Source organism: Berghia stephanieae, chromosome 9, assembly GCF_034508935.2.
Source record: "Berghia stephanieae isolate SIO BIC M18660-M18661 chromosome 9, UCSD_Bste_1.3, whole genome shotgun sequence".
Lineage (NCBI taxonomy): Eukaryota > Metazoa > Mollusca > Gastropoda > Nudibranchia > Aeolidiidae > Berghia > Berghia stephanieae.
This window is the reverse complement of record NC_088368.1, coordinates 28573129-28590199: the sequence shown is the minus strand read 5'-3', so window position 1 is coordinate 28590199 and position 17071 is coordinate 28573129. Positions and strand designations below refer to the sequence as shown.

At 35.5% G+C, this 17071-nt stretch overlaps 1 protein-coding gene across 2 annotated transcripts in view; it reads left to right on the top strand.

Moving 5' to 3' along the window:
• Positions 1-16757, top strand: part of LOC144979988 (uncharacterized) — a 35251-nt gene extending 18494 nt beyond the window's left edge. For both annotated transcript variants that reach the window (XM_078927414.1, XM_078927415.1), the window contains exons 18-26: positions 1223-1293; positions 5836-5889; positions 7377-7552; positions 8242-9458; positions 10409-10794; positions 11336-11385; positions 12439-12821; positions 14242-14303; positions 14730-16757. In XM_078927414.1, coding sequence (XP_078783540.1) covers positions 1223-1293; positions 5836-5889; positions 7377-7552; positions 8242-9458; positions 10409-10794; positions 11336-11385; positions 12439-12821; positions 14242-14303; positions 14730-14810 — 2480 coding nt within the window. In that variant the 3' untranslated portion in view covers positions 14811-16757. The remainder of the gene's footprint in view (positions 1-1222; positions 1294-5835; positions 5890-7376; positions 7553-8241; positions 9459-10408; positions 10795-11335; positions 11386-12438; positions 12822-14241; positions 14304-14729) is intronic.
• The last annotated feature ends 314 nt before the right edge of the window (positions 16758-17071 follow it).

Genomic DNA, 17071 nt, shown 5'->3' with positions numbered 1-17071 from the left:
TATATATATATATATATATATATATATATATATATATATATATATATATATATATTATAATGTTTGACATTTCAAGGACATTGGCAAATGTGCCCATATTAAGTACCTATTAATGCCCTGAATTGGTAAAATATTCAGTCAATGTTTTACTTATTGTTTCATCTCATTTTCTAAAACAATGAATCAGTTTGTCTTTTAACACTGGGAGGAATACGCAAGAACAGATTTTTGTATCTTTCTCATTTTAGTCTGGAATGAAAACGTTAATATGGTCATTATTTATTGACTGTTTGACGACATAAACATATTATTAGATTGTTCAACAGGGAGCTGTTGTTTGGGATTCTAGTAGGGCTTATTCCCGTTTATCTTTTCTCTCTTCTTTCTGTGGCTTTCTGTCCATGTCCTGGAATGAGATGATTTTAAATTTGCCAAGATCCTAGTCAGATGTTGTTGTCTTGAGGAAGGCAGTTGGATATTATTGTAATTTATTTTTTTTTGCGGCTATTAGGTCTAGTGGTATGACACACGCTTTTGGATTGGAAGCTCCTGGGTTCGAGCCTCGCTTAGCGCATAGTTGAGTCCTTGGAGAAGGCTCTTTACTCACATTCTCTCATCATACTCAGGTGTAAAATGAGTACCTGGCCGTTAACAGCATCTCTGTCCGAAAGAATTGTAATAACGTCTAACAGGTGTCATGTCCCGTCCTTCATGTTAAATGTTGCTGTTTGCCAGAGACCCCTTGTAAAGCGCTTTGAGCATGTTTAGTGGATATTGCTCTGTATAAAAGCTCATTTACTTTTTTTGCAAGAGACATTTTTCCCTTGAAAATATTCTGTTTTGCAGCGTGAGTCATAATTTTTCAAATTACTCCTAGTCTAAGACCATCATATCTGCAATTGTAAAAAGTGGGACTTGTTTAAAGTAATTTAACATTTGATTTCATACGAGTGCAGTTTTCTCAGCTATTTATTTTTTTTTTTCGAATTTTCTTCCTCTAATGCTAATATATCTGTCCTTTATACGTTGACTTTGGAATAATCTGGCCACAAACTAACCAGAGAAGAAAGAAAAAGATATTTTGTATATATAGTTTAATACGTTGATATTTGTCCTCTTAAAAAATGAATAGCAAAGCCAGATACTTGACTGCCATTCATTATTTAGTTGCTTATGTTTTTTTAAAAATATATTGATTTATTCTGTATTATTTAATCTCCAGCTTTCAGTCACAGTGAGGGAGGTCTTCAGCCAAACCCAGTCAAATCCAGCAGACACAATGTTGCCATGCAGGTAAATTGAGGTCGTTAACTCTTTCAGCGCCATTGGTGGCACTGTGCGGCCCGAGCAGAATCTGTTCTACTGGCCAATGGCTGCGCAGTGCCGCCGGTCTTGAAAGGCAAAAACAATAATGTAATCCAATCCTACTTTCTACAAAAGTACTATAATTTGAACCAATGGTATCATTTCTTTCATCAGAACATTGCAGTTGGCCCTAGGTTTTTAAAAAAAAATTGAGATTTTGCGACGAATTCGAATGTTGCTTTGTCTTATCTAGTCATTCTCATGCTGTCTCAATCAGGTGTCAGCTATTTTGTGATGGAAATACGAATGTAGCCTCAGTGCTGAAAGAGTCAACATATTTGTAGTTTTTGATACGTGATTAGATCTCTTCTTCTTCTTCTTCTTCTTCTTCTTCTTCTTCTTCTTCTTCTTCTTCTTCTTCTTCTTCTTCTTCTTCTTCTTCTTCTTCTTCTTCTTCTTCTTCTTCTTCTTTCTTCTTCTTCTTCTCTTCTTCTTCTTCTTCTTCTTCTTCTTCTTCTTCTCTTCTTCTTCTTCTTCTTCTTCTTCTTCTTCTTCTTTCTTCTTCTTTCTCTCTTCTTCTCTTCTTCTTCTTCTTCTTCTCTTCTTCTTCTTCTTCTTCTTCTTCTTTTCTTCTTCTTCTTCTTCTTCTTCTTCTTCTTCTTCTTCTCTTCTTTCTTCTTCTTCTTCTTCTTCTTCTCTTCTCTTCTCTTCTTCTTCTTCTTCTTCTTCTTCTTCTTCTTCCCTTCTTCTTCTTCTTCTTCTTCTTCTTCTTCTTCTCTTCTTCTTTCTTCTTCTTCTTCTTCTTCTTCTTCTTCTTCTCTCTTCTTCTTCTTCTTCTTTCTTCTTCTTCTCTTCTTCTTCTTCTTCTTCTTCTTCTTCTCTTTCTTCTTCTTCTTCTTCTCTTCTTCTTCTTCTTCTTCTTCTTCTTCTTCTTCTTCTTCTTCTTCTTCTTCTTCTTCTTCTTCTTCTTCTTCTTCTTCTTCTTCTTTCTTCTTCTTCTTCTTTCTTCTTTCTTCTTCTTCTCTTCTTCTTTCTTCTTCTTCTTCTTCTTCTTCTTCTTCTTCTTCTTCTTCTTCTTCTTCTTCTTCTTCTTCTCTCTTCTTCTTCTTCTTCTTCTTCTTCTTCTTCTTCTTCTTCTTCTTCTTCTTCTTCTTCTTCTTCTTCTTCTTCTTCTTCTTCTTCTTCTTCTTCTTCTTCTTCTTCTTCTTCTTCTTCTTCTTCTTCTTCTTCTTCTTCTTCTTCTTCTTCTTCTTCTTCTTCTTCTTCTTCTTCTTCTTCTTCTTCTTTCTTCTTCTTCTTCTTCTTCTTCTTCTTCTTCTTCTTCTTCTTCTTCTTCTTCTTCTTCTTCTTCTTCTTCTTCTTCTTCTTCTTCTTCTTCTTCTTCTTCTTCTTCTTTCTTCTTCTTCTTCTTCTTCTTCTTCTTCTTCTTCTTCTTCTTCTTCTTCTTCTTCTTCTTCTTCTTCTTCTTCTTCTCTTCTTCTTCTTCTTCTTCTCTCTTCTTCTTCTTCTTCTTCTTCTTCTTCTTCTTCTTCTTCTTCTTCTTCTTCTTCTTCCTCTTCCTCTTCCTCTTCGTCTTCCTCTTCGTCTTCGTCTTCGTCTTCGTCTTCGTCTTCGTCTTCGTCTTCCTCTTCCTCTTCCTCTTCCTCTTCCTCTTCTTCTTCTTCGTCATATAAACTGACTGATTCAGTTGAAATGAACTTATCCGTTGATGTTGCATATTCAAAAAAGAAAGATTATGGTAACTTCCTGATAGTTAGTAGTGGCATCTTTACAGCTTTCAGTATTGCAAGGAAGTTTGAAACCAAAAAATTGGCATATAAAGTTTTAATCAAAGGCAGGTTTTTTTGGGGTTTTTTTTTTTTAACAATATTTTCAGGAAAAGATTCAAGGAGTATTTTTCCCCTCACTTATTGAGATTTTCTTAAAATCAACAATATTGCATATTGCATCTGTTCTAAATTGAGTTGGGGGTCCCTATAGCTCAGTTGGCAGAGAATTCACTTCATACACAAATAGACTTAGATCGATTCTGAGTGAAGTTGAGATTTTTTCTGACCCCCTGTCCACCCAGCAGTGATTGTGTAGCTGGGCCTCATTATATCTGGTGAAAAGCACTTTGTGATGGACTAGCGTCCTATCCAAAGGGTAGCAAGCAAATGCTATAATTCATTTCATGCTTTAGAAATAGAGATAAACGTTGGCCCCAAGGGCCTAATGACTGAGGGATTAGTGCACTTTGTGATAGACTAGCGTCCTATCCAAAGGGTAGCAAGCAAATGCTATCATTCATTTCATGCAATAGAAATAGAGATAAACGTTGGCTCCAAGGGCCTAATGATTGAGGGACTAGCGCACTTTGTGATAGACTAGTGTCCTATCCAAAGGGTAGCAAGCAAATGCTATCATTCATTTCATGCTATAGAAATAGAGATAAACGTTGGCTCCAAGGGCCTAATGACTGAGTGACAAGCGCACTTTGTGATGGACTAGCGTCCTATCCAAAGGGTAACAAGCAAATGCTATCATTCATTTCATGCAATAGAAATAGAGATAAACGTTGGCTCCAAGGGTCTAATGACTGAGGGACTAGCGCACTTTGTGATAGACTAGCGTCCTATCCAAAGGGTAGCAAGCAAATGCTATCATTCATTTCATGCAATAGAAATAGAGATAAACGTTGGCTCCAAGGGCCTAATGTTGAGGGACTACTTTTAAATTAAGGTAAAAAATACATATGTGACTCATCGTCTCGATATGGTTCAATGACTCAGCTGCTCTGTGTCTTGTCTTGTAACAAAAGTCAAGTGACACTAAGCCATGGTATGTAGTGGGGTTCGTATATGGGCGGCGGAGATCCGATGTACAGTCTGGCAAACTATATGGAAAAAATGGTGTGGGTGTGGGTAGTGGGAGCCAATAGCTGCTGCTGGTATGTGGCGGATAGGAACTGTGCTTGTTGAAAAATTCTGGTCTCGACATTGTGTCCTTGGGTAAGGCACTTAATGCACTTTAACTCACTTGACTCAGGAGGTGTGAATGAGTACCTGGCTAAAGTTATGGCTGAATATTTGTAAGAGTGTTAAAACAAAAAGGATGCCTATCAGGTGACTGGTATCGTATAAAATGGAAATATGATTCCATATGGTCTGCTGGGGGAATAAATTAAGCTTTGTGAAGCGCATTGAGCTTGGTAAATCTGTGGAAATGTGTAATATAAATTGTTCATATATATTGATTGATTGATAGATTTATTTATTATGTGTTTGAACCAGATATCAAATGATGTTTTTTTTTTAAGATTAGAGACTTTTACTCTTGATACTTTATGAAACTATATCCATTGTCCTCAATAGAACATGCAAACTGAACCCACTTTTCATAATAAATCTTGACAATGAATTCAATTTTTCAAAATCTAAACAATGCAGACATCATACCATACTGAGACAGAAGGTCACATAAGAACACACACACACACACACAAATATATATATGGAAGTGGTTATTCAGTATCTGATACTGAATAGTGCTTTGCCACTATTCAGTATCCACAAGGAACTCTTTTTTATAGAGAGAGTGAAAAGTGCGACAATCTCGGTTGAACTGCTGACCTACTTCCAGATTGAACACGTGCAGTAACTGACAGCCCGATTCAAAGTTGTAAAAATATTTTGATCGTAATTTTTAAATTTCTGCTATGGTGCAATTAACATAGTTCAAAATATCAAAGTAAGAGTGGCATTCAAATACATTTTTAAATATCTAAATAGACATGATTAAATGTCACTAAATGTTCAGTGACACCATGGCTTGGTGGATATAAGCTGTTTGACTCTGAGCTTAAGGTTCGAGAGTTCAAATCCCGGCAGGGATAACTTTTTTTTTTCCCCAATATTTTAAAAATTCCTTCTGTCTATTGATATTTTCTAAACTTTTGTTTTAATAATTTATTTGCTTGTAATATGCTTTAATGTTGATATTATACTATTGTTCTTATTATTATTATTATTATTATTATTATTATTATTATTATTATTATTATTATTATTATTATTATTTCTATTTACTTATTATTATTATTATTATTATATATTATTATTATTATTATTATTATTATTATTATTATTATTATTATTATTATTATTATTATTATTATTATTATTATTATTGTTGTTGTTGTTGTTGTAATCGTCATCATCATCATTATTATGATTATTATTTTACTATTCAGTGTCAGATACTGAATAGTACAAAACCACTATTCAGTATCAGATACTGAATAGTGCAAAACCGCTATTCAGTATCTGATACTGAATAGTGCTAGCCTATATATATATATATATATATATATATATATATATATATATATATATATATATATATATATATATATTGCACATTTCCACTGACTCACCTTGCTTTCTCCACAATCAGAGATCCACTTATTTATTAGTCTCAGCCTGTCTCTCCAATTATGTTCATTTATTTTCAGTTTGGAAACCAATGTCAATACTATACTTTTCTCCCCAGACAATCTTAAAGAAACACATGGAGAAGAAAGCTGAGGAAGATAAGAATAATCAGGTTTGATTTTTTTTGTTTTTTTTTTTTGTTCTCTCTCTCTCTCTCTCTCTCTCTCTCTCTCTCTCTCTCTCTCTCTCTCTCTCTCTCTCTCTCTCTCTCTCTCTCTCTCTCTCTCTCTCTCTCTCTCTCTCTCTCTCTCTCTCTCTCTCTCTCTCTCTCTCTCTCTCTCTCTCTCTCTCTCTCTCTCTCTCTCTCTCTCTCTCTCTTCCTCTCTCTCTCTCTCTCTCTCTCTTCTCTCTCTCTCTCTCTCTCTCTCTCTCTCTCTCTCTCTCTCTCTCTCCTCTCTCTCTCTCTCTCTCTCTCTCTCTCTCTCTCTCTCTCTCTCCTCTCTCTCTCTCTCTCTCTCTCTCTCTCTCTCTCTCTCTCTCTCTCTCTCTCTCTTCTCTCTCTCTCTCTCCTCTCTCTCTCTCTCTCTCTCTCTCTCTCTCTCTCTCCTCTCTCTCTCTCTCTCTCTCTCTCTCTCTCTCTCTCTCTCTCTCTCTCTCTCTCTCTCTCTCTCTCTCTCTCTCTCTCTCTCTCTCTCTCTCTCCTCTCTCTCTCTCTCTCTCTCTCTCTCCCTCTCTCTCTCTCTCTCTCTCTCTCTCTCTCTCTTCTCTCTCTCTCTCTCTCTCTCTCTCTCTCTCTCTCTCTCTCTCTCTCTCTCTCTCTCTCTCTCTCTCTCCTCTCTCTCTCTCTCTCCCCTCCCTCCCTCCCTCCCTCCCTCCCCCTCTCTCTCTCTCTCTCTCTCTTTTTTTTTTTTCATAAAGTTTGACCTGTCAGTGAAACAGATTTAATTGGATTTTTGAGGGACAGAATTGGGAAAATTTAGGGGTTCTTTTCATCCAGATTAATAATTTTGAATAAATTTAAAATATTGCTATTTTACACAGAAATGTGTCCAATCTAACCAGACGGCCTGTCCTTATCAACTATAGGAAAATCGTCACATTTGTTACGATACAGCCAATATTTTCTCATTCAGATTTCTTTGGTACTTTATAAAATTTGAAGATTTTGTTTTTTTTTGGTATAGTTCTGAGAAGTTAATACTGTGTTGTGCAGCTTGCTTTTCCAGACTAAAATATGTATAAAGTGTGTACTTATTCCTTTTAAGTAAGAGTTTTAAAAATCAATTTTTATGTGGGATTGGTATGACTTTTCAGGAAAATTCCAAAAATTGGTGGGTAAAGAGAGAGTTTAACATTTTAAGGTAAAGAACTGAACAAGTGTGCATGAAAGGTGCCAGACAAAGCAAGAAAGAAAAATACAAGAAAAAAAAAACATCCCAAAAAATCAGTCAACCCCTCGACTGATTTTTTTAGTTGGATTTTTTTTCTTGTATTTTTCTTTCTTGCTTTGTCTGGCACTGTTTAATCAAACAATTTTTCAGATCTTTATGCGAAGAAAAGCAAGTCAAGGTCTTCTTCGTGCTACAGAAACTGCGCCATCTGGCCCTGAAGTATCTATTTATTTATACTTTAGATAAATCTGTGTTCTATTCCTGACAGATGAGTACCCAGGAAGGCAAAGCAAAAGCTGGAAGTGCAAAGCAGGATGGTTCTATCAGTAGTAGCAGTAGTAGTGTTGCTGCTGCTTCCGCCACAGCAACTCCTGGTGGCAGAGGTGGTGTCATTCCTGTTCAGCACCACAAAGGAGGGACGTTCAAACCAAACCTTCCACCGAGGTAATTATTTAACCCTTTGTTTGCCGTGAGTTTTACAGAATTCTCATTTGTTTGCGAGGTGATACCAGTATTGAAAACATTAAAAAACCTAAAAATAATCTTCTTGGATAAAAGGAAGAGACATTTTTTTCCTTATAGATAATTATGAATCAAATCAACACATTAAGATTGCATTAAAAAAAATTTAAATAAGATTAGCTCAAATTTCTTGGGTAGTTTGACTGTATGGTCCTATTATAAAAATGATCTTATGACTCTTATTATTATTATTATTATATTATTATTATTATTATTATTATTATTATTATTATTATTATTATTATTATTTATTATTATTATGACTCTTATTATTATTATTATTTATTTATTATTATTATTATTATTATTATTATTATTATTATTATTATTATTATTATTATTATTATTATTATTATTATTATGACTCTTATTATTATTATTATTATTATGACTCTTATTATTATTATTATTATTATTATTATTATTATTATTATTATTATTATTATTATTATTTTATTATTATTATTATTATTATTATTATTATTATTATTATTATTATTATTATTATTTTATTATTATTATTATTATTATTATTATTATTATTTTTACTATTATTATTATTATTGTTGCTGTTATAATTGTTTTTGATAATCTTTTGATTTTGTTTACAGATTGTCAGGCAAGAGCAAGTCCCAACCCTCTGTTAGTCCACGCCTTCAGAAAAAAGATGACAACAGTAGTAATCTATTTTCACCACCATTTCAAACAGGAACGGCATCAAAAACAAATCGTAACAGCACAGTTACAACCACAACAGCATCATCGACAAACAAACAGCAGCAACAGCAACAACAACAACAACCACCACCTCCACCACCTCCAGTTCTCGACAGCGAGGTAGAATACCCTGCTCTTGGTGCCGGCGGAGGTGGCAGAAAAGTCGTTGGATTAGGCATGGTTGCTTCTTCATTGGTCATGCCAAGCCACTCATCAGCCGTCTCATCTGTATTTGGTTCTAATGCTGCTGGTTCTGATTCTGGGAATAGTAACAAATATACTTGGGGTCCAGCTCTCAGCGCTGCCGGAGGTAACAATACCAGGATTGAAACAGAGTCTGCAGGAGCTACCAGAGGCGCATCTGCTGTAGGTGTGAGTGGAATTGGAGGTGTTGGTGTTGGTGAGAGTTTGCCACCCTCTTCTTTGGCTGATGCTTTCTCTGGCTTGTATCCCCAACAGCAGCATCCCAACCAATCAACTTCTACAAGGCTTTCCTCCCCTTACAATATAATGGGTGTGGAAGGGACTGGTGGTGGCATCACCAGGTCAAAGGGCAATATGGACGATTCCTATTCTAAAATGGGTGTGCAAGGCCCCAATAATAATAATAATAAGGCCAATGCTGCCCCAGGTCAAGGTTTTGCAGCTTTCTCAATGCAAGGTCCTGGAATGATGCCCCCACCACCTTCAACATTTCAATCTGCCACAACAAACTCAAACAACCCTTCACTTCCTCATTCACTTCTGCAACAGCAACAGCAACAGCAACAACTTCTTCAACAGCAGCAGCAACAACAGATGAAGTTGAATAACATGTTCAAGCAACAACAACAACAAGAACAACAGCAACAACATCAACATCAGCAACAAGTTCCAAGATATCCGTCATCCCCAGGAATGAACAGCTTAGATTACTTCACAACAGCTCCTCTGTCACAACAACACCAACAGCAACATGGTGGCTTGAAGATGTTTGAACAGAAACAGCAGCAACACCAAATGTTTGGAAATACTGGTGGAGCAGGGAGAGCAGCAGGGACGGTCACAAGTCCTCCCCGTCAAGACCCAAGCTCTAGTGACATTGGACTCTTTTCATCTACTGGAATTGCAGGTGTGTAAAGTTTTGTACTCTTTAAAATTAAAAATTGAGCTTTATATAGCGCAATATCCACTAAATGTGCTCAAAGCGCTTTACAAGGGTTCCCTTGTCAACAGAAACATTTAAGATGTAGGACGGGACATGATGCCTGTTGTACTCATTTTACACCTGGGTACGGTGAGAGAATGTGAGTAAAGAGCCTTTTCCAAGGATTCAACTATGCGCCGAGCTCGAGGCTCGAACCCAGGACCTTCCGATCCGAAAGTGAGTGTCATACCACTAGACCACATAACTCTTTCAATTTGACTTAATCTGTGGATCTAATGGTCTCAGTTTTGACTTCTACAGGAGACACCAGTTAGTTTCCTCTCTCACTTCTCATAATGTTTTAAGCTCTGTCTTTGCTTTGCCTCTGACATATCACGAGATAAATATATAAGTTAAACCTGTCTTGAAAAACCACAGAAAAAATAATCAAATTCAGATAGTCTTTAGTGACAAGACAATTGTTGTTTTGTTTTTTGTTTTTTTGTTTTGTTTTTTTTTTCTTATCATAATTTTCTCCATTATATATCTGATTTAACTGCAGATTCTCTCCATTATTATCTGTCTTTAACTGCAGACCAAATGATGTTGTAATTTAGGCTTCCTTGAAGTAAGCCACTTAAAGCACATTGCCTCACTACACTGAGTCTGAGGGGTGAATGATTACTTGGCCAAAGGCAATGACGATACTGTAAGATTACGAATACAAAAATGCATAACAAGCAATGCATACTGTATGCAATGGAAAATGTGTTTCAATATGGCAAACTAAGGGAAATAATTGAAGCATTGAGAAGAATGTTCAGTCATGTGAAACTTGAAATGAGCAAGAAAACGTCAGTTTTTAAACTTGATTTTCATTAATTATTGTGAAACATCAATAAATTTAAATGTGACCATTATTTTGCATTTATCAGGTACCCCACCTTCAAGTTACAACACTCAAAATTATCTAAATCAAAAACAACCACAACAACCTCAAATTGACAACCGCAACACAGGAGACAGCTCTAAAGCTTTGTCAGGACTGCTTTACAAGAATATCCCGCTGCCTGGAAATGCTGGTAGAATGATGACATCACAGCAACAACAACAGTTGCAGTCTCAGCAACAGCGACCACCCTCACAACAACAGCAAACGTCACTACCACCACCACCACCACCACCACCAGCAAATCAAGCGCTGGCTCAGCTAATGGCCTTGAATAGGGCTGGAGGGACGACGTCAATGTCCTCATCATCATCGTCTTCATCGTTGTTGCCCCAGAGCGATCTATTTAGATCAACTGGTGGAAATTATCAAGTGGGTGCCATTTTTATCATTGCTATGTATTTCATTTAAATCTTCAATGTCATATGATTTAAACATTTCAAGCACTTTGAGAATGTCAGGTATTTTATCTTTGAATGATTTTATATTAATAACTTATTTGTCAAAACTCTCAAAATTTTGAAAAATGATCTTTACCATTCTAAGAAGTTACATTTATTATCCTTACTGGAAGCATAAGGATTTAAGTGAAATTTCAGATTTCAGACTTGAAATTTAATTAAAATTCCAGAGTCTGATCCAATCCAATTTAATATTGATGTTAATGTGATACTAATACTAAGCCTCTAGAAGCTGCAGACTGTAAAAAGTAATGAGTTGAAAATGAAACTTGAATATAACGGCGTAGAAAAAGAACAATTTGCCAAATGTTGATGCTGTGGATCATGAACATTAGTGAATACGTTGCATATTTTAGAACATGGTAGAAGGATGGTTGCTTCATTTTATTTTCATCCCCAGTTTGTTTTAAAATATTTTTACAAATCCTTTTATTTTTTTCCCCTATTTTCAGGGTCTTACTAAACCTGATTTGATGGGTCTGCAGCCGCCTCCCAGTTTCTTGTAAGAATATTTTATTAGTATGATTTATTTTGGTTTTTGATTCTAAATTGAATGAATTTATTTGTTAATTGACAATATTACATTTGTACAGCATTATACTCGCTTTCGGATCAGAAGGACATAGTTGAATCCTTGGAAAAGGCTCTTTACTCACATTGTCTCACTCTACTCAAGTGTAAAATGAGTACCAGGTCGTTTACAGCATTGTCTCTGTTGGAAAAAAATTGTAATAAATTTCACCAAACAGACATCATGTCTTGTTCTACATGTTGCTGTTGATCAATGAAATTCTGTAAAGCACTTTGAGCATGTTTAGTGGATATTGCGCTATATAAAAATAAAGAAATAAAAGGGCCATTAGGACATTGGAGCTGGAATTTAATTTATCCTGGTGTCTATAGCGTGAAATGGACAATTTCTTCTTCTTCTTCTTCTTCTTCTTCTTCTTCTTCTTCTTCTTCTTCTTCTTCTTCTTCTTCTTCTTCTTCTTCTTCTTCTTCTTCTTCGTTCCCGTCACGTCACATGGTCAGTCCGGTCTGGTGAATGAAGCCCACAGTGGTCCTGAGGTCGTCCTCACTGCCGTACAGCTTCTTTGAGTATGGGGTTGGGTCAGGCCAGAAGTTCCTTCTCAACTGGTTGTACCTTGGACATTCCATTAGGACATGATGTCCATTTTCATTTTCAAGTCCGCAGTCACAATTTCAATTGCTTGGTCTTTTGATAGGACGCTAGTCTATCGCAGAGTACTTTTCACAAGATCTAACAGACCTAGCTACCCTTTTACTGATGGGGAGTGAGAAGAAATTCTCAATTTTACCCTGGATTGATATTGGTCCCTTTGTGTGTGAAGTAAGTGCTCTCCCAACTGAGCTACTGTTACCCAGTAATGTTTTCTTTTATCATTGTTAATAAGTTTGTTATTTTAGAAAATTATTATTTCTAAAAAGCTATTGACTCATAAATATAATTTTAAAAGCTTATGAGAAAGTGGTTGCCTTCAGAGCAATGAGTAATTGGCTATTTTTAACTTTTACTTATTTATCTCAATTTCAGGGAGCAGCACCACCAAGATCGAAGCTTCAAGATGTCTGGCCAGCAGCATCACCACCACCGCCACCATCATCCCCACCATCACCACCAGCAGCAACATCAGCATCAACAACAACAACAACCATCGTTTTTAAACACTATGATGGACCCATCTTTCTTGCAAGCCACTGGAGAATATTCGCTGTTTAACAACAACAACAACAACAATAATAACAATAGCAGCAATAACAACAATAATAATAATAATAATAATAGCAGCGGTGGAAGTGCTGGCAGTAGCAACAACAGCGCCGCCAACATAATCAGTAGTGGAAATAGCTCTGGTTGGCCTCCAGTGTTGGCATCTGTCAAAACATCCCATGGCCCCATGGCATCGGGGGTTAGAGGTGAGAGATTCACCTTTAAATAGTGAATACTAAGAAAGAAATTTTTTTTTTTTTTTTTTGAATATTGAGCTTTAATATAGTGCAATATCCACAAAACGTACTCAAAGCACGTTACAAGGGGTCCCTAGCCAACAGCCGACCCCTGTTAGGGGATATTACAAATTTTTTTTTCGGAAAGAGACACCGCTGTTAATAAATTGCTCAGAGTGGGACTCAAACCCAGGACCTTTCGATTTGAAGGCGAGTGACCCTTATAAGTAATGTACAAATATTAATTTATCAGCCTGAAAGAAAGAGCAAAATGCTGAACTTGGAACATTTCGGACTCAAAACCCCTCTTCAGTCAATAACAAAAACAGTACATTTGGTAATACTTCACACATAATCCAGTGTATCTGGATCATACATGGAGTATTACTGTACATAATCCTTAAATGAAGTTTGAACTTATTTTTCATTGTCTTAATTTTTTTCCTCATTATATAACCATGTGTAATGAAGGGGAAGTAACTGCGTAATTGTTATTGTATGTGTAGTAATGTCAGAGTTATGTCCCATGTATTGTTACCTTGTCTTGAAAAGTGAATGCCCTTGTTTATTCTTAAGTAAGTTCCTTCCTGTGTTGTTGTTATCCAGGATGGCGTTTCTGGATATGTATTAAAAGGACCGCTATATAACTATGATATCGTTTGTATGATAGAAACAATTAGAATGCACATTTTCATGGACTTACTATACCCTTGCCACCCTGTCTAATACGATAACTGCTCAATGTGAGGAGAGTCTTTTTATAGCTTTTTAAACATTTAGTCCTTCAGAGTTAAAAAAACCCCCATAGAGCTGCTGTTTATCCTGACTCTTTAGTGTGTTAAATTCACTCACAATTGCTTGCTACCCTTGGATAGGATGCGAGTCGATCACAAAGTACTTTCTATTAGATCTAACAGACTCAGTCCGTCATTCACTACTGGATGGATAGATTTTATTTTATATGTATACATATATATATATATATATATATATATATATATATATATATATATAATATATATATATATATATATATATATATATAATAAAATAAATAAGAACACTCACATTTTTTTTCAAGACGATGGTTTCGATGTTGATTTTGCATCTCGTCAGTAGGCGGTAAATCTGTAGTGCACAATGAGTTCATTGTTGGATCTTAACATGCTCTAATTAATATTATCATATCTCATATATATATTTGTGACCAAGTTGATGGACCTAAAAAATTCGATCTACAGTAGTTTGTTCATTTTTCCTGGCCATTGTCCTATGACTAGGACAGTCTAATTCATTCCACAGATATTGGGATAAATCTGGCGTTTTATTGATAGTTTTTGGTATAAGTTTTTTCAACGGTCATCTTCATGAATTTTTAAAAAATTTCCAGGTTCTGCGCCATCAACAGGGACAGGTTTGTCTATGCAGGGGGAATTGAACCCATCACTGCAGGTGAGAAAAAAGTATTATTACTGTGTGTGGCTCTGTGTCTTAGTGGTACAGTGTCTCGTCTTGTCAGAAAAAGCAAGCATAGTCAGTGGCTGGATGGGTGACAGTGATCGTGGAAAATTCTGGTCCCTCCTGATGTTGTATTACATTACCCAACTCGTCTCAAGTGTGAATGAATACCTGGTTATAGGCAGATACAAATTATCAGAATTGAGAAATTAATTATTTTCTTTTCTTTTAAATTTTATTTGGTTTTTAAAAGATTTTAATCATTCTCAGTAAAGCCTTTTAGGTCCCTTAATTTTCATAATTTAATCTTGAAATTAATTTTTGAATGTTTGGTTTACCCTAAAACAATATAATTTTTAATTGAAAGGTCACAATTTTAACATTTTCTCTCTTTTATTTATTTATTTATTTTTTCCTAAGGCATTATGGCAAAATACTGGACCATCCCCCTTGGAAAGACTACTAGAACAACAAAGACACCAGCGACACAATGATGGATGACTTTTTAGAGTTCCCCATTTAGAGGATGACAAGTTTCTTTGGAAATAAGACTTAAATTGGTTCAAATATACCAAGACTTCCCTGACATTTACTTGAGAAGCACAAATCCATGAATTGACAGAGTGCTGAATCAATGCTGATTTTGATTAATAGATGGATTTTCATGACCTAAAGCAATGGTCAATAAAATGTCAATATATGGAAAACGATGATTACAATGGTGGAAGAAGGATGGATAGTTATTTTCATTTTTATGAATGGATATATTGACAACCTTGATGATAAATCAAAAGAAATTTCAAATGAAAATACTAAATATTAAAACGACAAAACGTTATGATGACCAGAGAAATGCTAAGTGACCAGTTTTGTTGTATGTCAGGTCATTTGTCACATTTCCGTAAAATGGAATAAAAAAACTCGACAGTCTGTCGCTTGCTGAAAGAATAAGATAAAGAGAATGCTGATTAACTAAAAGTTGTATGCACATTCTCTGACTGCCATACTTATTTAAATGACTTTAATCATATCTGTTGATTTAACCCAAATGTGGATGGATTTTAACTGCATCTGAAATTCTCTAAATTTTTTAATTATTGCTTAAATAAGAGAGAAGCATTAACTAGCTCAATGTGTGGATTTTTTTCTTCAGATATCTGCTGAAAACAAGTCTCTCAATCAGATAGTGAATTAAAAGTATTGAGTTGTTTATATTTCGTATCAATTGTGGCCTACAGATCTTTATTGACACAAACAAATCCAAAGACATTTCATATAAAATTTAAACTTTTAACAAGTCAGATGACTTTTCTTCAATTCTGAATGGCTGTACAAAAGAAAATGTTTTCTCTCTGAATACGGCAGTGAAAATAATTTGAAGAAGACTTGAGCCGGGAGAATCAGTTGGATGATATTGTGGAGAACACTGCATAGATTATTTTCAAAAAGTTCTTTAGCAGTTTTGCATGGTTTTGACTGATTGGTTTCGATGTGTCACTTGCTTAGCTCTCTCCTTACCAGCCATTTTCAGGATTTTCCCCAAAACTTCACACATCGAACTAACACAAAAATAGATTTTTTATCACTCACACACAATAGCAGTAAAGTTCTTGCGATACATAATTTATTTAGCAAAACATGCTCTACAACAGACTGTTCATTTTCTTTAAATTTTATGATATACAGAAGAAATTTGAATAAGAAAAATGTTGGTTGTATCGTAACGAATGTGACGATTTTTCTATGGTTGGTAAGGAGAGGGTTAGGACATTCTTGTAACAATTTATGCTGACGTCCATGCAGTTATTGGCCTCATTTAGCATTGTTGCTATGGACAATATTTTGCATTGGTTTGAAGGTATTTCCATTACAACAATGAGCTGGTAAAAATTTGGATGATCAGACCCGCAAATATATACACATTGTGTGGCTATGTGGTCTTGCGGTATGCCACTCACTTTCGGATCAGAGGGTCCTGGGTTCGAGCCTTGCTCAGCGCATAGTTGAGTCCTTGGAAAAGGCTCTTTACTAACATTCTCTCACCGTAATCAGGTGTAAAATGGATTCCTGGCCGTCAACAGCGTTGTCTCTGTCGAAAAAAAAATTGTAATATCGCCTAATAGGCGTTACGTCTCGTTCTACATGTTACGTGCTGCTGTAGGTCAGGGACCCTTTGTAAAGCTCTTTGAGCATGTTTAGTGGATATTGCGCTATATAAAAGCTCAATTCTTTTTTTTTTTGAAACGTCAATTTATGCCATTTGAAATTAAAGAAAGCACTCATTAATGTCATTTTCCCAAAGCAGACTCTGCATTCTTGTTATGAGTTTGACCGTGGAATTAAAAGGTTTGCAGATCTGCTGATGATTAACTCCTAGTAGACAAGATAAGTAGCGATTGATTTACTTTTTTTCATCAGTGACTCAATAAAGTTTTTTTTTGAATGGTGGATCTACAATGAATATTGGTTTTTAACTTTAACCAATCCCCAACAGTAATGGTCGATTTTGTCAAACATGACTGGCCTGCATAGCATCTTGACCTCCCGTGATGGGCTGAGAGGTTACTGATGATGTGTCTTTTATTCCTCCATATCTGTTTTTTTTTTTTTTTTTGCTTTTTGTCTTTGCCTTGGAATGGGATTACTTGGTTTTGTTGCGGCCCTTGCCGGAGTCCTTGGCTGAGAGGGAAACAGTCAAATGTTTAGTGTTAGTTTTGGGAAATGATGTATTTTTTTTTCTTTTACATCATCTCTTGGTTATG